The sequence below is a fragment of the Euprymna scolopes genome, chromosome 24 (assembly GCF_053919585.1).
Source record: "Euprymna scolopes isolate OS-2025 chromosome 24, ASM5391958v1, whole genome shotgun sequence".
NCBI classification, from domain to species: Eukaryota; Metazoa; Mollusca; class Cephalopoda; order Sepiida; family Sepiolidae; genus Euprymna; species Euprymna scolopes.
In genome coordinates this window covers 33,862,831-33,885,246 of record NC_136505.1, presented here as the reverse complement: position 1 = coordinate 33,885,246, position 22,416 = coordinate 33,862,831, and the positions used below count along the sequence as shown (strand labels likewise).

Sequence of the window (22,416 nt, the reverse complement as noted above, 5' to 3'; positions counted from 1 at the left end):
GGTGCCCGTGAAAAAAAACGAAGCCTTTATGACGCGCAGTTGGAAAATAGTAAAGTGTGAAAAAAAAAACAGGTGCGCGTTTTTGATTGACGTGATGGCGATAGCTATTCAGCAGTTAGCATTTTGTGTGGGACAGTTTTTAATGGGGTCAATAAATCGGTTTGTTTGTTTTTAAAAACCCGCTCTCTGTTTATTAGGGGGAGCGGCTCGTCTCGAAATGAAAGCTACCGTCTGATATGACGAAGTCGACATTGACCAAACGTTACTTAGCTCTCTAGAGACCACTGGCTTCCGGCCATTGGGTATTTATTTGCTCCCCCACCGAGCAAATTAGGCACAAGGCCAATTTTTAATGTGAGGAGTGAAGGGAGGGGGAAGGGAAAAAGGGGACCAGCTCCCGAGAGGTGGGAAATGGGAGCTGGTTAAAGGTCAGGTATGTGGGGTTGCCCCCACATCTGGTCTTTGCTTGCAGCATCTGTCGGAACAGATACTACACTTTGAGATATTAAATCCTTTATTCATGTTAAAAATACATTGAAAATCAACAATGAACAAAAAACTTAGGCACATGGCCAACTCAAAAGGGGGGGGGGGTCGTTGGTCATCTTTGTCACTCCAGAACTAAACAAAATCAAAAGTTTCTCCCAGCTAGTATCTTTCACCATAATACCACATTCACCCTTTCATACTGGGGGACATCCTACTTAACTCCCAATTTTTAAAATATTTTTTTTTTTTTATTGACGTGTAAAAACAAAAAAAGATAACAATAAAAATGGTACAATAATTCATTCGTGTCAAGGGCGGGAAAAAAAAAAGAGGGGGGATTAGTAGGACCCTCCCAACCCCGTCTAGTTGATAGACTGCCCGTTCCACTAGGTTTGTAAAAGGAACCTGGCTTCTGTGGGTCAGTCTCTAAGTGGGGATGCCCTCTAGATGGGGGTGAATGGAGAAAAAAAAATTTGTGGGTAAGGAATGGGGGTTAGTTTGTATTTCTTTCTCTCCAAGATGAGTGAAATTTAGAGGAAGGGGTGAAAACAAAAATTGCAGGTAAGAGGGGATGGGGATCTTAGAGGCTTCCTAATCAGGGAGGGATGGAACACACACTCAGCTAGCTGAGAGGCTATTTGTTAAATTTTACTTTACGGAACTGAGCATTCCACACCTAGGCAGGGAACACATATTCAAATTTGGCTCCTCTTCGTACACACAGACTTGCTACATGTATCCATCTTCTGTCAAATGCAACACGATGCAGCCTTCTTCTATCACATCTGATCTTCACCCGTAGTTGGTGTTTAAAGAAAGCAATCAGATCCTGATCAGAAAAAGACAACACCCCCCAGCAACCTTGCAGACGTGACGTCCAAATCACCATTCTCGCCACGGCCAGGATTGTAACATAAACCATTTGTCTTTCCCGGTCCCACGGTGGCCTCACATTGTCCACGACATTGAATACAGTAATTGGGCGAGGATGCTCAGGATCGATGCGAGCCGTCACCTCACTGACATACGACCAGTACTGGTGGAGTTCGCAGCAATCGAAGAAAGCATGATCAGTCGTTTCTACGGCCGTTGTCCCACAACGGGAACAATCAGGCGACTCCAAAAACCCAGAACTGCATTGTACGTTGTTGAGTGGAAGTGCATTTCGGGCCAATCGCCAGGTAAGAGAGAACTCCGAATTGTTCAGATGACTCGAGCCTGGCACCCAGCTCCACGCGGAGCAGATCTCACTCTGCTACGAACTCTTGTCCTTACTTCTTTGGGACAAAGGAAGACACTGGGTGAGCAGACAGGTCTGTATTCAACGTCCGTGTGAGGGAGGCTTGGGAATGCTGGACTTGAAGTGTCATCGAGACGCTGAGAGGCTGGCCTTCCTGAGCCACTATATGCAAGATGACCAACCATGGCACCCCGTGGTTACTGCCGCCTTCCCCCACCTCGTTCTTGACCCTTCTATTGAGAGCCGTCGCAGGCCGCGGGGAGAATCTGCCTACATGAAAGAGTGCCGAGCCACGCTAAAATAACTACCAAGGTCCAACGACCTTGTGACTGCTACCCGTAGGGAACTCCACAGGGATCTAGTGAAGGGGGCTGCTGAAACATGGGCAGAAACATGGGCGACAGCCTCAAATACAGTTCGTATGGCAGACCATCTTGTTGCCCGGGCCCCGGAGGGCGCGCAGCCATTGATTATAGTCGAGTTTCGCTTTTTCTTTATACCGAAAACCGAATGTAATGCGTGCCGATGCAGGAAATGTCGAATAATTAATGCTTGAAAGTCAATAAAATTAAATAGACAGGCGAGCTCCGTGGTTAAGTGTGAGATATTACAATTTATAGATGATATAAAAAGTTTTAAGAAGTTGTGAAGCGAGCGAGCGCTTTTCTGAAAGAAGTCTTTTGTGGACATCGAGGAAAAGCGTACATACATACATACATACATACATACATACATACATTTTCGCTTTTATATTTATAGATTATTTTTCAACTTAAACAAAGCCTATTATATTCTTCAATTTAACCTTTATCCTACTGACTACAGAATTTACTTTTTGATTTATTTTTTTAATATAATTTTATCTTACTTGGGAGATAATATAAATAATATGTGCGGTTCATGTAAATGAACATGAACTATTGAAATCAAGTTAGTTTAGTACAAATATGTGGATAAAAATCGAATCAAGAAAAAAAACTTTTTAGGTCATAGCATTTCGAATCTAAATGCTTCCCATCAGAAGACGAAAGGGGCCAGAATTATACAAAATGCAAATATAGAAACAACTAGCTTAATGATATTTAGATATGAAATGAGAATGAAGCAATAAGCAAATAGTAATTAAAAGTAGGTACAAAATATAATGGTAGATCAGCATATATGTAGGTAATATATATATATATATATATATATATATATATATATATATATATATATATATATATGTATATTACCTACATATATGCTGATCTACCATATATATATATATATATATAGTGAATGTATGATAACATAATTATTAAGTAGAACAAGTTTGGAAGCAGATAACCTAACTATAATCTCTCAACATATATACCGGTAGCCCTCGATATATCTACAGCTTTGGACAGAGTAAGGCACGATGGTCTTCGAAGTGAAATTAGATCATATGGAAGAATACATAATGTAATTAAATCCTTCTTAAGTAAAAGAAAAATCCAGGTTGTCCTCGACAGTCGTACATCTAAACAATATGATATAAATGTAGGAATGCCTCAGGTGTCTATCCTTGGACCTTCATTATTCCTGATATTCATAAATGACCTTCCTGATAGAATTGTTTCAGAGATGGGTATATTTGCTGATGACACCACTCTCTATAACAGGCATGAAGGGAAAACAAATGAACACATATCTAAGGAAATGGCAGAAACACTAGAGGATGACCTCTAATCTGTAGTGGAATGGGGGACAAAAATGGATAGTCACATTCAATGCTGCCAAGACTAAGCTTGTTTCCTTCAATAATTACTAGAAACCTTCTCTACCACCAATAGCAATGGCCAAGAACATATTACCCGAAAGTACTTCCTTTAAACTCCTCGGCTTAATGTTTACAGGGAACATGAACTGGAATAGATACATTGAGAGCATTGCCAAGGCTCCTGCGAAGATGGTGGGCTCTCTCTACCGTGCTAGAAAACTACTAATGCCTGAAAGTATCCTGTACCTCTATAAGGCCACCATTCGCCCATATATGGAGTATTGTTGTCACATTTGGGCTGGTGCGTCTGCCACTTGTCTCTCACTCCTGGACAGGGTTCAAAAGAGAGTCGCCAACCTGATAGGTCCTGAACTGTCATCTAGGCTTCAGTCTTTGTCCCATCGACGAAATGCTGCATCCCTATGCCTATTCTATAAGTATTTTAATGGTGAATGCTCTGACGAACTACAAGCACTTGTACCCCCTCGATATGAATACCCCTGACAAACCTGACAAGCAGCTAAATCCCACCCATTCACAGTAGAGTTCTCTAGGTGTCAGAAAGCCTTCTACTCCAATAGTTTCTTCCCCAGAACTGCTATACTTTGGAACTCCCTTCCGGGATTCTGCTTTCCCAACTGTACTGACATGCAGAAGTTCAAGTGTAATGTGAACAGACATCTTGCTACTCATCTCCCTTCATAATACCCCTGCAACTTATGAACCCAATAGTAGCCCCTACTTCAAAGTGGCACAGTGCCTTGTTTGGGCTGAAAATTGAATAAAAAAAAAAGAATATGCTTAAATTAATAGAACTTGTAAGTATGAATATAAGGTTGAGTGATTTTATTTCTAAATTCAAAATAGCGTAATGGAAATATATTACAAGCTATTTACAGCTTCTCTTCCAATTTTTGGACTTTAATCATGTCAAAACGCAGTTTATTTCCTTTTGATGGATTGATTGTTGCTATTTCTTTTGATGAGTTAAGGGCAAAATAGATTCACTAATTGATATAATAAATAAGTGATTGGTTTTGTGCTACGAAACAGATACTGTCAAAAATTGTAAATGTCAACTGAATTAAAGGAATAAATTATAAGATGGTCAACATCATGAACTTTAGAATATAGACTTTTGTCATTCATTCACTATATTGCTCTGTAATTACATTGAGCTTCTTAAATAAGAATTGGTATATATTATATGGAAATAAAATAGATTTCCACAGAAAAATATATATATATATATATATATATATATATATATATATATATATATATATATATATATATATGCCACTATGAAATAATGGTGTTCATTAAAGAAGAATCAAGTCCTTCATGAAATGTATATGTTTATATGCACGCACAGTTTATAACAAAACAAGTCTGTAGGTTAAATCAGTAACATTGAAATTTCAAAAGGCGACATAATCAAATTATAAGCCACCCGATGAGGAATCAACTCCTCCCGCCCCCCCCCCCCCCAATAAATTAAGCAACCTGCCAGAATAGTGTCAGATATTCTGCAGACCGATTTGAACTCTTTTTTAGTAGTCATTTGGGCCGGACTAAATATCTTTTTTAAAAATAAATTGAAGCTGAGTATGTTATCATTAGAGCTGTGACAACAGCATATTCTTTTCATTGTTTTGACGCTTGAGTATATATCCGTTAATATCTTATATGTTTTTATATAGATTGATGTGGTTCTCACTTGATTAGCCGAGTTTTACTGTGTCGGATATATACTCGAGAGTCAAAAGAATATAAAGAATATGCTGTTGTCACAGCTCTAGTTATTATTTTGACAATAATGTGATGCAACAATACCAAAAGAAAAATGGCTAGTCAGAAGCAAATTTTGATTTATCAGCTTAAATGCTATTTGGTTGTAACTTTGAAAACCTGACGAGATAACTTTATATGCTAGATATACAAGAATGTTTGTTATTTTCAATCAGGCTGTTATTGATAAAATTCAAAATGAGGACATTATTCTGACTGTAAATAATGGACGTTGCAATTCCTTAAATGAAAAATTACCAAAGGGAAAATGTTTTCGACAATAAACTTACAAAAAACAAAATCCACCCACCGCCATCGAAAAAAAATAGTCATTGCATTATTATGATTTAAGGATCAATGGATTTTTTTTTTTTTCTCATTTATTCTTCCAAACTCTTAAAGAAAACTTGGAAAATATGGAAACAAATTTGGGACGAATACCAACAAAAATTACACCATTGTCCTTTTTAGAGAAGATAATAATAATAATAATAATAATAATAATAATAATAATAATAATAATAATAATAATAATAATAATAATAATTTTATCGCATTTGGGTGGCAATAAGCCACTCAAATATCATAAAAGACTAATAGTTGTCAGTGAGAAAGCAATTGTAAACGGTTGTTATGATAACACAAAATCATGTGAAAAGTACTAAAAATTTGGGAGACTTGCTGTTACTCAACCTCCAGGGAACACCATGGATTATTATCAGTGAGAAATCACTGATAATGACCAGTATGAAAACCCTTAGTGAGTAAATAATAATAATAATAATAATAATAATAATAATAATAATAATAATGATAATAATAATAATAATGATAATGACAGAGAGCACTGACTAGATCTCTGCTGAATAAGTGCGAAGAGAACTGGGAGCTTGGGGAGGCTTATTGCCACTCAAATTCCAGTGAAGACCAATAGCTGCTGCCAACAAGAAATTAATGGCAAGCAGCTGTTGCGATAATGCAAATTTATTTGTAAATATCATGGAAAGAGGTGGGGAGCACTGGAAATCTGGGGAGACTTTTTGTCACTCAGCTTCCAGGGAACACCACAGGTTGTTTATAAGGAGAGATCTTTGATAACCTGTGTGAAAGCTCCTTGTGAGCCATAATAGTAGTAGTAGTAGTAGTAATAGTAGTAGTAGTAATGTATCTATAGTTTCATTTTGTGTAATTCTTGACATTTCTCCTCTTCTGATGAAAAGCATTTAGCTTCAAAATGCCATGGTCTCAAGAGTTTTTTCTCAATTTTCCACTTTATTTTTCCTTATTGTTCTGATAATATTATAAAGTCATATATAACTTTTATTGCTCATCTTTCATTTAATATATATGAAAACTTATATATAAAGGGTCTCCAAAGTTTTCAAGCGAGGATGGAACATCATGCTCTCTTTTTAGGGCTATGCAGGCCAAAATTTTTAAAATATATCGATGAAAAAGCAGTGAATGAATAACTATAAAACCGCGTAAACAGTCCATTTATTACCAAAGTCTGAATCAGTGATAAATTTTCTGTTGAAAAATTAAACTTCAGAAAATCATTTCAACTCTGTTATTATTAGAGCTATGACAACAGAATATTCTTTTCGTTGTTTTGACTCTCGAGTATATATCTGACACAGTCTGACACAGTCTGACACAGTTAATCAACCAAGAACCACATCACTCTATATAAAAGCATATAAGATATCAACGGATACACACTCGAGAGTCAAAACAATGAAAAGAATATGCTGTTGTCATAGTCCTAGTTATTATTCGTTAGTATTAGATTTAGAACCATGGAATTGGTGCATTTCTGGCATAAATTGTATGAGAGGAAGAGGGGGAGGTCCGTCACAAAATGTACTAGTACAATGGTTTATCAATTTTATTAAATAAACCTTTCTTTAAAAAGGGACAAGTGTCTCGGATGTAATGTGCAGGTGCAGAAGACAAATGAAAACAATCGTTGACAGCAGAGAGTCAAGATGAAGAAAAAGACGCAACATACACATACAAACGGACGTGTTTAATGTTGTTTTGCTTTTTAGTTAAACTGGTGCTCCAAAACAAATGCGGGAGTGCCTCAGGGGTCTATCCTTGAACCTCTATTTTTCCTAATATTTATTAATGACCTCCCCGACAAAACTGCCTCTGAGATGGGTATATTTGCTGATGACACCACACTCTATAACAGGCATGACAGGAAAACAAATGAACACATAACTAAAGAAATGGCAAAACCACTAGAGGATGACCTCCAATCTGTAGTGGAATGGGGACATAAATGGATGGTCACATTCAATGCTGCCAAGACTAAACTGGTTTCCTTCAATAACAAGAAACCTTCTCTGCCACCAATAGCAATGGCCAGTGACTCCCTGTCTGAGAGTACATCTTTCAAACTGCTTGGTCTAACATTCACAGGAAGCATGAGTTGGAACAATTATATTGAAAACATTGCCAGGGCCACTGCGAAAAAGGTAGGCTCTCTCTACCGTGCTAGAAAACTACTGACACCTGAAAGTATCCTGTACCTCTATAAAGCCACCATTCGCCCATGTATGGAGTATTGTTGTCACATTTGGGCTGGTGCATCTGCTGCTAGTCACTCGCTCCTAGACAAGGTTCAAAAGAGAGTCGCCAATCTGATAGGCCCTGAATTGGCATCTAAGCTTCAGTCTCTGTCCCATCGACGAAACGTTGCATCCCTCTGCCTGTTCTACAAGTATTTTAATGGTGAATGCTCTGACGAACTGCAGACACTTGTGCCCCCACGACGTAGACACCCTCAACAAATCCGACAGGCAGCTAAATCCCACCCCCACACAGTAGAGATCCCTAAATGTAAAAGATATTTCTACTCCAGTAGTTTTTTCCCCAGAACCGCTAGACTCTGGAATTTCATTCCAGGTTCCTGCTTCCCTAACTGTACTGACATGCAGAAGCTCAAGTGTAACATGAACCGACATATTGCTGCTCAAAGTGCCCCAGTAGTTGCTGCCCCTGATAGTAGCCCCCTACACCAAAGTGGCAATGTGCATTTTTTTGGGTGAAAATGTAATAAAGAAAATAAAAAAAAATTTTTTAAAAACTCATTTCTCTTTTCTTTTCTGAACAAAAAAAAACTATTACACCATTTTCACACATTTCCCTTTTAAAAAATTTTTTCTTGAATATTTTTTACGTTTTCCATAAGAGCTCTGTGGGCTTGATTTAAGGCCTTGATGGCCAGATACTCTGGAGACCCCTGTTGCCTAATATATAAAAGGCAAAATGTGTGTTAGTATGTGTGTATGCGTCTGTGTGTGTTTGTATGTCTGCCAAAAACTTTCAACACCCGCAGAAAACACTGACAAAATTGGCATCGTTAGAAAGATCGATCTCTCTGACAACAAATATAAAAAATTGGCCAGACACATTAATTATTTGACTGTTAACTATTTGCAAGGAGGAGTCAGTTTTTGCGCCAACATTTTTCAAGTCATATGCTTAATAATCTCAAGAGACATTTATAAAGTGTTCTTTCGAAGGCCCCTGACGTGATAAGTCGTCGTGGCTGTGACAGCTAGTGCATTAGCTTTTTATACCTCCTTTTTCTCTTTCGAATTACAGGTTCGAGCCTGCCAACTGTGGTTTACGCCGGGTAACCATGCTAGAATATGATAAATTCAAGGAGAGCTGGTTTCTCATTCAGAATCCTTGGTCCTTGGAATAAATTTCCAAGTCAAGTAAGAAATGCAACAACAATGCAAAAATTTAAGGTAAATTTGGACAGGTTTTGAACTAATGTGTCCTCTTCTTTGAAAATTTCTACCATCCTTTCTTTAACTGGCATTTGAAGGATGATTGTTATTTTTTTTTCTGCTTAATAAATTGAATCGAATTGAACTGAATTAAATTATTGACGTAATTCTGTGATTTTATATGAATGTTAGTGTGAACACTGGCAGAGTATTTTTGACAGAGGGTCTAAACTAGTAATCTTCTTTAATATAAATCTCAACTGTCTGTTTAAATGTATGTATGTTTGTATGTTTGTATATCTGCCAAAAACATTCGACAGAGGCGACGGATTTTCAAGAGATCAGTATCGTTTTGAAGCTTGACCCTTCGGACGACAAATATAAAAAAATTGGTTAAAAACATTAATTTCTTCACCTCAACTGGGTACTTTTCTACAAGGAGGGGTCGCTTTTTTCGTCGCTATTTTCGAAAGTCATCCCCTTTTTTCAATTGACTAGCCTTTATTTAAACCTTTGCCACTTTTGGTTTGGTGATGGACGTAACGGCAAAGATGGCATGTTTATATTTTCATGTTCCTTTCCTCCTTCGTGATACAGGTTCAAGTCTGCCTACCTTTCTACTACCACATATTTTTTTTTTGCTCAACACACACCTCCAAACACTAGGGCAACGCCGGGCAGCCAGGATAGTAATAATAAAATGGCTAAAAGTTTTAGCATACATGAAATGGGAAAAAAATAATCGAAGAAATAATTATTAGAGAAGTATTTCCGTTATACAAACCACATTACTAATCCAATTAGTTAGAATAATAGGAAACATCGTGGAGTATGGAAGCCAACATACATGACCAGATGACAGAGAAAAATAACTTCGTTACCAAGTTTGTTTTTTTGATGGAGGGGAGGGGGCGATTTAGAGACTTTTTCTTACATATCAAACTCAGCTCTCTTTGAGTTGTGACTGAGCTCAGTTTCAATTTAATTCAACTTTTCTATGGTTGATCATTATCACCTGTTTATGTTTGTGGGTTGGTTTCTGCACTCTAGGAATTTTCTCAGAATCCTAGTTGTTTTTATTGGTGCCATGCTTGGTACGGTGTCAATTTTTCTTTTAATTCAAATGTAATAACAATTCAGTTACCTAGTGTAAATTTTGATAAGGGTCACTTTTAGTGCATGTCAGGATGACCGGATTTGCAAACAGAATTTTACCCAGAGACGAGTAATGTAAAGTTGAAGTAGAAGGCAGAGAACAAACGCTGTAGATAAAACATAGGTGAACGATATGAAAATATGATGAAGTTACGTTATCAAGCAAGAGAAAACTAAGGTTTTCAGTTCCATCACTCTGTTGTAAACAGTGAATGTTACCAATGCCTCTGTCCGTTGCGTCTCTCAATTTTTTTTATGAAAATCGATCCAGACATGACATAAAGCCATTTGATGCAAGGAGCTAAAAAAATCCCATTTAAGGTCAAGAACTGTCTAACAAATAAGTGTTAGATGAAATAGATTCTGACCTAGAAAATAGCAATTCTTCTCTGTTTTCTAAGTCAGGATCTATTTCATCTAACACTTATTTAGAAACATTGCCTCTGGAATGTGAAGACTAAAGGAAAAAATAAGAGAAGCGAGATAGATTTAAGTTAGTAAATTAGGAAATTAAGAAGTATATAACTAGAAAATAACATTAGTCTCTCTCTCTCTCGCCTAAATCCATTCTCCTTAATAAACCCTTGAAGAAACTCAGTGAATGTCTTCCTTATGTTTTTTTTTCTGCATGAGAAATTTTATTTGTATTAGTTTAACAGATGAGACGATCGACAACCACTAGACGATCACAGCTACATATGAAAGATGAAAAAGAAAGCGACAATTAAGATAATAAAAAGACAAACCGGTATAAACAACCCACATGTATGTATAAAAACTTTTATTTTAATTGGTGAATTGATTGCTCGATAATGAAAACATTACATGTGTGTGTGTGTGTGTGTGTGTGTGTGTGTGTGTGTGTGTGTGTGTGTGTGTGTGTGTGTGTGTGTGTGTGTGTGTGTGTCCATCTAAAAAACAAAAACTACACACAAAATTGATGTATTCTTTTTAAGCTTTGAATTTCTTTTTTTTTAACATTCGTTCTTCTGGGGGGTCAAAAAAATGGGAAGGGGGGGTAGGGTTAGGGTTAGAGAAAGCAAAGAAAGGGTTATAGAGCTATAGGACAGAGAAGGTAATGATAGAGAATAGTGAAAGAGTAAGAGGAACAGAAAAAACTCAGGAGGAGGGGGTGACTTTTAGAGCATTTTTAAATATTATTTACTAATTCGTTACTGATATTTTTCCAGTTACCAAAGAAAGCGAAAAAATGAGTGATAGAGGTATAGGGCAGAGAATGGAATGGAAGGAATTGAGAGAGAAAGGGGGAGAGTCAGAAAAAATCAGGGGGAGGATTGACTTTTAGAGCGATTTTTTAATTTTATCATCTAATTCGTCACCTATATTTTTCAGTTACCAGATAAAGCAAAGACGGTATTATAGAGATATAGGGTAGAGAAGGTAATGATTAGGGCTAGGACAACAGCATATTCTTTTCATTGTTTTGACTCTATCCATTGATAATTTATATGCTTTTATATATAGTGATGTGATTCTCGGTTGAGTAGCTGTGTCTACCTGTAGCAGATATATACTTGAGAGTCAAAATAATGATGAAAATAGTCTGTTGTTATAGCTATAGTAATGATAGGGATAGAGAGAGGAAAAGGGGACAGGAAAAATCGTGGGGGGGTAGGGGGAGGAGGGGCTCGACATTTAAGGCATTTTTTTTTTTTTAATTATATTATACACTAAACCGTCACTGATATTTTTGTCAATTACCAGAGAAAGCGAAAGAAGGGGTGATAGGGATATAAAGCTATAAAGTAGAGAGGAGAATGGAAGGGATAGAAATATAGAAATAAATCAGGAAGCGGGGGGGGGAGGTCGACTTTTAAGGCATTTTTTTTAATTATTTTATAATGCTCTAATTCGTCACCGATATTTTTTCAGTTACCAGAGAAAGCGAAATAAGGTTTGATAAAAGCATAGGGCAGAGAAGGAAATGAAAGGGATAGAAAGAAACACGTTACATACACTTTTTATCTCTTCTATTTTGTTTTGTTGTCCATGACCCGGGCAACGCCGGCTAACCGTGCGAGACTATTGAAAAGAAACTAATGTTGAACGCAACTAACTAGATTAACATTCCACTGATTTCATCATTTTCAGGATTTGGTAAAACCCAATAATGAAGATATTCAAATTTTGGAAGATGGTCCAAGACAAAGTCCTGATCTGAATTTAATTGCAACATTGCAGCGGGAATTGAAGAATCAAATGTTCTAAATAAAATCACGTTATCTACAGGAGTGTTGGGATTGTTGCCAAGAAGAATGGAGAAGATTTCCCAACTGGGAAAATCCAAACCCTGGTCTATTTAAGTTCACATCGAACCGAGGCAAGTATCTGCACAAAGGACAACAATACTTACGAGTATCATATCTTCAATAAGTTTCCAGACTTTTTCACATGCGCACTTCTATTGATAGTACACATATGAAACTCTAGTCTCGTTCGAAGTAATCTCCTCCGACTGCAATGCACTTGTTGTACCATTCTAACAACTTCTGGAAGGCACCATGGATGTCCTCTTGTGTGAGCATGTCAATGACTCTCATCTCAGCCTCTTTCATCTCCTCAATTGTCTCATAACAAAAGCCTCTAAGGTTTTCCTTGAGCTTAGGGAATAACCAAAAGTCACAGGGAACAAAATTTTGGAGTATAGGTAGCATGAGGAACTGTCTTGATACCGATCTTGGTCAAATAGTCTGTGACAAGGATGTAGCACCCTAAGGATAAATTTTGTGCAAAGCTTCCACATCTTCAGCTCCTCACAAATAATTGCGTATACAGTTCCCAAACTGATATCATTCTGTGCACTTATAAACACACGACAATCCTTATTCATGAAATTCTTTATTCGGTGAATTAATTCTGGTGTTCTGACTTCTTTACTTCTCCCACACCTCTCATTATCTCTCACAGACTCCCTGCCTTTCTTGAATCTCTTATGCCACTCAAAAATTGATGATTGATTTATGCAAGATGGTCCAAAAGCAGTCTGAAGCATGCCATGCGTTTTATTGTGGCATTTTTTCAAGTTTAAAACAGACTTTTATTGCATATCGTTCTTCTAACGTGGCCTCACATCCAGATTGCATTTTTGAAATTCAACAGCTGCAACAATCAGGCTTTAATAGGATGTATTCCAATTCCTGCTGTAGCTGTTCATTCGAACCTAAAATTATAAAAATTGGCCAATCATCTTATAAGCTGTATAGGAATAACATACTGAATTTTCAAGAGTCTGCGACAATTTTAAATGCCTTCACAAAAACGTCTGGAAACTTATTGAAGGCACTTTGTAAATACTAAGTCTATATAATTTGAAGCATAATATTATTTCTAATGTTAAAGATCACTATTTTTCGAAGAGAATAAAAAATAGGTATTACTTTTAGGTCAAGAGGCGAAAGGTGAAATGTTAGCTGGCGACCCTGCATCACAATGTTTAAACATGAATGCTGAAACAGTTATAACTATCTGTCCCCTCTTCCTCCTTCTCCTCTTCATCATCATCATCATCTTAATCATCAGTAGCAGCAGCAGCAGTAGCAACAGCATCGAGGTGATGGTGACTAAGTGATTAATGCAGTGGTACCCAACCTTTTTTTTTACATGGCGGCACACTATTAAGTAGTGTATTTAAATTTTCGCACCACACCTATCGTAAAAAAAATTAGCATATTCTACACAAAGACTTTTTGCAATAAAATAAAAAACGAGGTTTATATAAAGAGAATTTTTATTCACATAAATTAACATATTCTGTATTCAATATTTGGTGAATGTTAGTAAGACAGTTGTGCCTGGTGTTTATTAACTACTGCTGCAATATGTGTGTGAGTGTGTTAGAGACACTCTTGATTCTTTTTCAATATTTTTTAAAGTTTTTCACGTTTTTATTTTTAATGTTGTTTAGGTAAGACATTCCCAGTTCACATAAGTATGAAGATGAGAATTGCAGTAAGATTTCGATGGCTTTTTACTCAGGGTTGGAATTGAGTGGTGTCATCATGATTAAGACATTAAGTGTCTTTATTAAACAAAATGAAGTTAAATGGCTTCTAGCTATTATCTTTCCGTGGCACACCAGTAATCATTCCGCAGCACATTAGTGTGCAGTGGTACAGTGACTACCATACACTCTTTATTCTTGATTGGCCTCTGGGCCTTGATAAAGGGTGACTCCTTCGTAAAAAAAAATAAATTTCAACTATCATAAAATGCATTTCATAAAAAGTATTTTTTAATGGAAATTGCTTCAGACAAGGCATAAAGTCACTTGATGTAAAGAGCTAAAAAAAAATTGTATGCCAACGATAAGTATCAGATGAAATAGATCCTGACCCAGAAAACAGCAATTTTTCCCTCTTTGTCAGAAACGTCGCTCCTGGAATGTGAGGACTAAAGGACAAAATAAGGAAAACGAGTTATATGCCTGCCGAAAGTAAACCCAAAATCCACTTTTGAGTCTCCTTTAATTCAAGGGTAAAATTAACATGATTTATCAGAAATAGTTTGTTTAAAGCATTGTGCGAGACATATAAGGCCAATTTTTTTATAATGCAAGATTAGAGTTAAACAGAGTAATATTATCTGAGGAAGGGATATTTTCCTGAAATATTTATCTATGGGTTCCACAATCACATCTATAAAGAATGTTTTATTAAAAAATAATTATTAAAAAATGAAAATAAATATTAAGCAAAGAATCAAAAGCAATCAAAATATGCCAGCCATCTTGACAGATTTGTATTTCAACTATTCACCATGGAGATGGGCGGAGTGATAGGCTCCCACCATGCGCAACTTCCTCAAGACCCAGGGGTTGACTCACCATACCAGCGATTAGTGTGAATTTACTTGACTTGACTATATTCATATTATAGTTTCTGAATTTTTGAGATGTGGACTGATAATATGCATCATTTGGACTGCTGTTCTCATTTTAGATGTTATTTTTTAAATGCTTTGGCTGATATAACCTCCGACCTTCTTCATGTGTATCTTGACAATGATTCTTATTGGTGAATGATGAAAGAATGTTTTTGTTCTTTTTTATTCGTGTGTGATGTTTTTGTATTTTGTTTTTTTTTTTTTCAAAAACACTTCACACATTTTGAATTCTAACGACTATGGTTCGTCGGGAAAAAAATTCTTTTTATCATTCATCAATAAGAGCCATTGTCACGATAAATGATGGGATGATTCCAATGTCTTTCCCAATTCTGATACAATTACTGATTCCGTACTAAATTACCGATCCTGTTCTAAATTACTGATTCCAATGCAATTACAGATTCTGATTTTTTTATAAACTTCTCCATATTTAACTATAAAGTTGTTATTTTTTTTTCTCTCAATTACCGTAAAAACATATGTTAAATGTGCATATATTTTCTCAAACGTAAAACGCACACTAGTAAGTGATCTATAGATATTAGTTTTACTGTTAGTTTAAAATCAATAAATATTTATTATTTTATTATTATTACCCCCAGCAGTGGAAGATTTTGTTTTAAACAAAATCAAATAATAAAAAAACAATTAAAGGAATCGTTTTTGGCATCGAAAAATAAACGCAAATTTTTTCGATTCTGATACCCCCCCCCCCCCCCCCCAAAAAAAAAAAATTTTGATTTTTCCAATTCCTGATTCCGATTAATCATCCGAACACTAGATACACCTGAAGAAGGTCGGAGGTTATATCAGCCAAGCTACACCTGAAAAATAGGAAGTTACATTCGCCGAAACATTATAAGAATAACACTCAACATGAGAATAGTACCCCGAACAATCCAAACAATAAACTAATATTATATGATGGAGCTTGACACCAGCACAGTTCATTGTAATAAACTTTTGAATTGAAAGCCATGTTTAATTTCAAAAGAGTTTCCGATGGGTAGCTAATCTGGATATGAAAAAGTTTTCGTTAGGTAGCTAATCTGTATAAGCCCTGGAGATGAAAAACAGTTTCCGGTTGATAGCTGATAATCTGTAGAAGTTTTAAAAGTTCGAGGGGAAAGAGCAAAGACCTTTCTTACGTGATTACAAAAAATTATGTGCAGGAATTCTAAAAGATCCAATATTTTTATGGAGCGATTCCGTTTTCTAATTGGCTGCTAGCAGAATGTGGATTCATTTGATTGGTCAGCTCCTATCGCCAGTGTTGATAAGTAGAACCTTGGAATTTTCTTTAATCATACTCTCATTATATCGACGAGGATGAGTCCCCTTGTCGCTTCGGTTGCTTGAAGAATTGGGTAGAAAGAACTAGTCAAGAATCTTTTCTTGACAATCAGCCTGGCAAGTGTGGGGCTGGAAACTGGCTTAGTACCTGTTGGACTGAGGTACGCCACCTGGGTATTACCTAGGAGGTTACTCTTCCAGGCCTTGTGGCTTTCGGGTGGGGCAAGTTTATCACTTGTTGCCTGGGGCGCCCCTACCAGAGAATGAGGATACCTAGATAATTTTTTCTAGGCCAGAATGCCCCTCCTTTAGAGGTGCTGGCTGGACATCCCAACTTTCAGGCCGTGTGTCAAATCTTGCTGGGGTGGACAACATGTAAATATCTACCCTTTATTATATCAAAAAATACTGCAACATACGAGGGGCGTGCAATAAGTAATGCGCCTGACCCATTTCGAGTTGTCTGATCTAGCTGAAATTTTGCATGTGCAATGATTTATATCTCTACGGGTTATGTGACAAATTACAGCTCTGAACTAATTGTAGTTTCTGTTTTACAGGTGTTTGAACTGAGTCAGGTGTGAAATGGAGCCTGTTGAATGTCGAGCAGTGATCCGGTTTTTGTATTTGAAAGGACGCACACAACAGGAGACTTTTGATGAAATGAAAGAAACTTATGGTGATAATGCCCCATCATATGACCTTGTAAAACGCTGGCATCGTGAATCCAAACATGGCCGGATGTCTGTGGAAACAGCTCCCAGACCTGGTCGCCCTCCTTCTGCCATTGATGAGGCATCTGTCCGTCAAGTTGAGGCTGCCATTTTGGAAGATCAACACATAACTATTCGCCAAATAGCCCAAGATGTCAAGATTAGTACAGGATCTATGGAAACTATCATTCATGACCATTTGCATATGCATAAGGTGTCTGCCAGATGGATTCCCAGGTTGCTCACACCATTCCAGAAGCGAGAACACGTTGAGTGCTCAAGGATGAATTTGGAGATGTGCCAAGAAGATGAGTCAAAGTTTTTCAAAAGACTGATTACACAGGATGAAACCTTGAGCCATCACTATGATCCAGAGACCAAAGCCCAGTCAATGCAGTGGAACTCACCCCCTCCAAAGAAGGCAAGGGTGCAGCCCTCCGCTGGCAAGGTCATGCTCACAGTCTTCTGGGACCAGGACAGAGTAGTGATGACAGATTTCCTGGCAAAGGTTACCACAATTACAGGAGCCTATTATGCTTCACTTTTGAGGAAATTAAGGGAAGCTATCAAAATCAAGAGGCGGGGCAAGATCAGCAAAGATACCCTCCTCCTGCAGGACAACACTCCAGTCCACAACTCGCATGTTGCCAGATCAGAAGCACAGGTATGTGGTTACGAAACCCTTCCCCATCCTCCCTACTCTCCTGACCTTGCACCCTCTGACTTTCACCTCTTCCCAGTCATGAAGTTGATTTTGAAAGGAAAGCGTTTCCCAGATGATGTAGTCTTGATTTCTGAAGTCACGTCATGGTTGGAGGACCAAAACAAAAACGGTCTCCAGAGCTGCATCAAATGATGGGAGAAATGCATAACTCTGAGTGGTTTCTATGTAGAAAAAGACTAATAACTGTACCAAGTTTCGTTGCTCTACTTCTATGGGAAGTGTGTCAGGGGCATTACTTATTGCACGCCCCTCTTAAACAATATCTTTTTGTATGTTTACTTTACTTGAACTTACCCGACAACCCAGTAGGTTAACATGCCACTGATTTTGTTAGTTCCAGGAGTTGGCAAAAAGCAATTGAATAAAACTCCATGTTCCCGAATTTGTTCAGATGCCTTAGTACTTTTGCGCGATGATGATTTCTTTCGATTCTGAAATAAAAAAAAGTAAATAAATAAAAGTAAAGAATGTGCGATTCACCTGTAATCACTACTAATCTGTATAATTATAAAACTCGGTGGACCATCCAACCGCCTTTGCTTGTATCTTGTCTATCAAAATGACTGGTTTCTTCTGTGAAAAGCAACAATTTATTAAATCGCATGACGAAGGCTTCGGGTTTTTTTGTCCAAAACATTAGCATGTCCAGTATCGCAAGAATGTAAATTTGTTTATATTGATAAATATACATATAAGATTGTTCATTTAAAAAAAAAAATTTTTATTAGCGATTCTGTGGTATCTTCTTTTCGCTCCTTGATCGCTTATTTTAGAGCAGTTACCTGCCCTTTGCTTGGATTCTAGCCGCCCCCATTTAGGACATATTATTTGTAATTATTAATTTTTATTTATTATTTGAATGTTCTTTATTCAAATATTTAATAGATATTTGAATAAAAAGCATTCAAATAATAAATTAATACATAAAAAATTAATAATATATACATATATATATATATATATACATATATATATATATATATACATATATATATATACATATATATATATATATATATATATATATATATATATATATATATATATATATATAGTAAGTTATAAAATATATATGGCGATTAAGCTACAGAGAATATTCCACGTTTTCACACACACACACACACACACATATATATATACACATACACACACACACACACACACACACACACATATATATATATATATATATATATATATATATATATATATATATATATATATATATATATATATATATATATATGTATATATATTAGTGCTGTGTCGAGTAATCGGAATCGGTATCGGAATCGTAAAAATTTGTGCCTATTTTCCAATGTCAACAACGATTCTTTTAATTTGCTTTTTTATTTGATTTTCTTTAAAGAAAAATATTCTACTGCTGATAGTATTACTAAAATAATGAATATCTGTTGTTTTAAACTATTAGTAAAACTAAAATCGATAGGTCGTCCCTCACAAGTGTATCCATACTTTTAAGAATCAGTAATTATATCGGAATCGGTAATTGTATCGAAATCAGTAAAAATACTGGAATCGTCCCATCCCTAATATATATATATATATATATATATATATATATATATATATATATATATATATATATATAGAGAGAGAGAGAGAGAGAGAGAGAGAAAGAGAGAATACAGATTATTATTATTATTCAAAATCAGATGTTGTTTTATAATATGTTTTTTACTTTTTCTCAATTGTATGAAGACTATCCACGTCCTACTTCGGCACCACCATGACAAAAGAAGATCAGTTGAAATCCTCAAAACAAATTAATCTTCTAAGAACGGCTTCTAATTAAATGCTTTCCTAAGAAGAACTTCAATTTCCTAAACAATCGTATATTTCGTCGTTCTTAATGTTTTGACGGCCTCAAAAGCCATAGCAATATTTAACTGAAATCGGCCAAGCATCTCACAAAATAAATCAGAAAACAGTTTTGACAAATATGACAATAATAAACAATATCATTTTTTTTCTCCATACTTTTGTGATAATTCTTTTTTTTTTTCTAAAAGTTAATTTTTTTTTTTAAATCTCCTTTGTTTATCCTGTTGGTCCCTGTTATGAAAATATAAATAAAATCAATTCCAATCGATTTCATCGAATTCCATATATAATCTAATTATCCGTTTTTGTTTAGATTACCTATATTATAAAGGGAATCGAAGGAGCTAACCCTCACACAATCCCAAGTCCTAATACTGCTACCCAAATCAATGGATACTAATTTAATAGCAGATATTGTTTTTAACGTCCACGGGTGAAAAAGAGAGGGCTTCTTTTTATAATTTTTTCATTGCCTTTGGTTGACTAATTTTCGACTCTAAAGACAGAGAAAAAAGGAGTAAAAAGAGAGAAAAAAGAGAGAATCTGGTTTATCTATATAAATAGCATCATAATTTCGTACCTAAATAAATAAATAGATAAATAAATAAATATAAATAAATTCCTGATGAACAACCCCCTTAAGTAAGACACTTTATCAAATCTCCAATACTAACGATTACTATGACACTATCCCATTGATTACTTTACACGCAATAACCCTTATCCCTGAGTGGTTTCCGGCCTTGATAAGTGGTGACCTCCATGTAAAAAAAAAATTTTTTTAAACTAATATTGTGGGTTAAACAATTCATAATGGTCAGCTTACAAATGATATATCCACTCAGTAGACGGGCTGAAAAGATCTATCGATTGTGTTATCATTAAAATATGAGGTACTTTCATTAAGTTTCAAGACTTTTTGTACAGGCATTTAAAATTTTATGTATATTTAAAATTCAGTATGTTATTGCTATACATCTTATGAGATGACTGACCAAGTTTTATGACTGAACAATTTTTATGATTTCAGGTTAAAATGAACAGCTACAGCAGGAATTGGAATACACCCTACTAAAGCCTAATTGCCACAGCCGGTGAATTTCCAAAATGCAATCTGGTCGTGAGAACACTTTAGAAGAACGATATGCAATAAAAGTATGTTCTGTACTTGGAATAAATGCCACAAAAACGTATGGAATGCTTCATACTGTATTTAGACCATCTTGCATTAATCAAGCATCAGTTTTTGAATGGTATAAGAGATTCAAGGAAGGCAGGAGGTCTTTAGGGGACTATAAGAGGTGTAGAATGAGTAAGGACGTCAGAACAGCAGAGTTCATTGGCCAAATAAATAATTTCATGAATAAGGACCGCCGCATGTCTATAGAGACAATAAGTGCACAGTTTTATGTCAGTGTGGAAACTGCACACATTGTTATGACCAAGATGGACAGCAAGACGGTTCCTCACATTCCCTATAGTCCAGACCTGGCTCCCTGTAACTTTTGGTTATTCACTAAGCTCAATGAAAACCTTAGAGACTGTCGTTATGAGAGAATTGAGGGGATGAAAGAGACTGTAACAGGGTGCATTGATACACTCCGACAAGAGGACTTCCTTCTAAAAGTTGTTGGAAAGGTACAACAAGTGCATTGCAGCCGGAGGAGATTACTTCAAAGGGCAGTAGAGTTTTATGTGTGTACTATCAATAAAAGTACCCATACAAAAAAAGTCTGGGAACTTATTAAAGTCACGTCGTAAACTGATATTTATTCGTACATCTTTAAAGTATCGTTAGTCAGTATTTAGACTAAAGCAAAACCCAAGAGAGCACCAAGATAGTTGCGTTCGCAGTTGTTACGAAAGAAAAAAAAGAGATCATCCTAATATTATTTTCAACTTAGACTGTTTGCACTCTCTTACTTTATGCTCACATCCTCTCTAAAAGCAAATTTTATATCTTCTTCTCTTTTAGAGTGTAAGTATAGTAGCCTGACACAAGGCAGGTGGTTATTGAGTGCTCTCTTCGGTGCATGTGTCACATAGAATCAAGTTGAAACCTTACTCGGAATGTTTGTTTGTGAACAAATAAAACTTTGTGGATATGAAATTTCTTTTCTCCCGTCAATCTGTCTGCTTCGCAATAAATGGACTGCAAGGAGGGGGCAAAGGAGGGGGAGAGGAAGCAATAGAACCTAGGAAATCTGATGCTAATATTTTGGCTGACAATAATTCTAAGTTGCCATTGAGACAACCTTCATTGGCCAATTTTTCTGGCATAATGACATGGATTACCTGGTAACTCTTTTATATATATATATATATATATATATATATATATATATATATATATATATATATATATATATATATATTCACACTGAAAAACATCACGGACACAATTAAACCACAATGACCTGATTCAATGTTTCGTTTGTATTGGAACAAATTAATATTTACCACCGAGAAAACTACAATTCAATTAGATTATGTAGATCGTATATATTTTTACAGATACAAAAATGCCTATGGTGCATCTTTTGCTGAGCTCACTTTCCTTATTTTTAACTTTAGTCCTCACATTCCATGATTAATGTTCCTGAAAAAGGGATAAGAATTGCTGTTTTCAGGATCAGAATCCGTGTATCAAACATTTATCATTGCCAAGTTTGACTTTGAAGTAATATTTGGGGGGGGGGTCTTTACATCAGGTGACTTCCTGACTTGTCTGGGGCGATTTCCGGTAAAAAAAGAACGGTGCTGAGGTGAAA

General features: G+C 36.0%; 1 protein-coding gene across 2 annotated transcripts in view; it reads right to left on the bottom strand.

Annotated features, from left to right (window-relative positions):
* Positions 1-22,416, bottom strand: part of LOC145246653 (protein inturned-like) — a 223,613-nt gene that overhangs the window by 61,455 nt on the left and 139,742 nt on the right. For both annotated transcript variants that reach the window (XM_080108361.1, XM_080108360.1), the window contains exon 17: positions 18,095-18,231. In XM_080108361.1, coding sequence (XP_079964487.1) covers positions 18,095-18,231 — 137 coding nt within the window. The remainder of the gene's footprint in view (positions 1-18,094; positions 18,232-22,416) is intronic.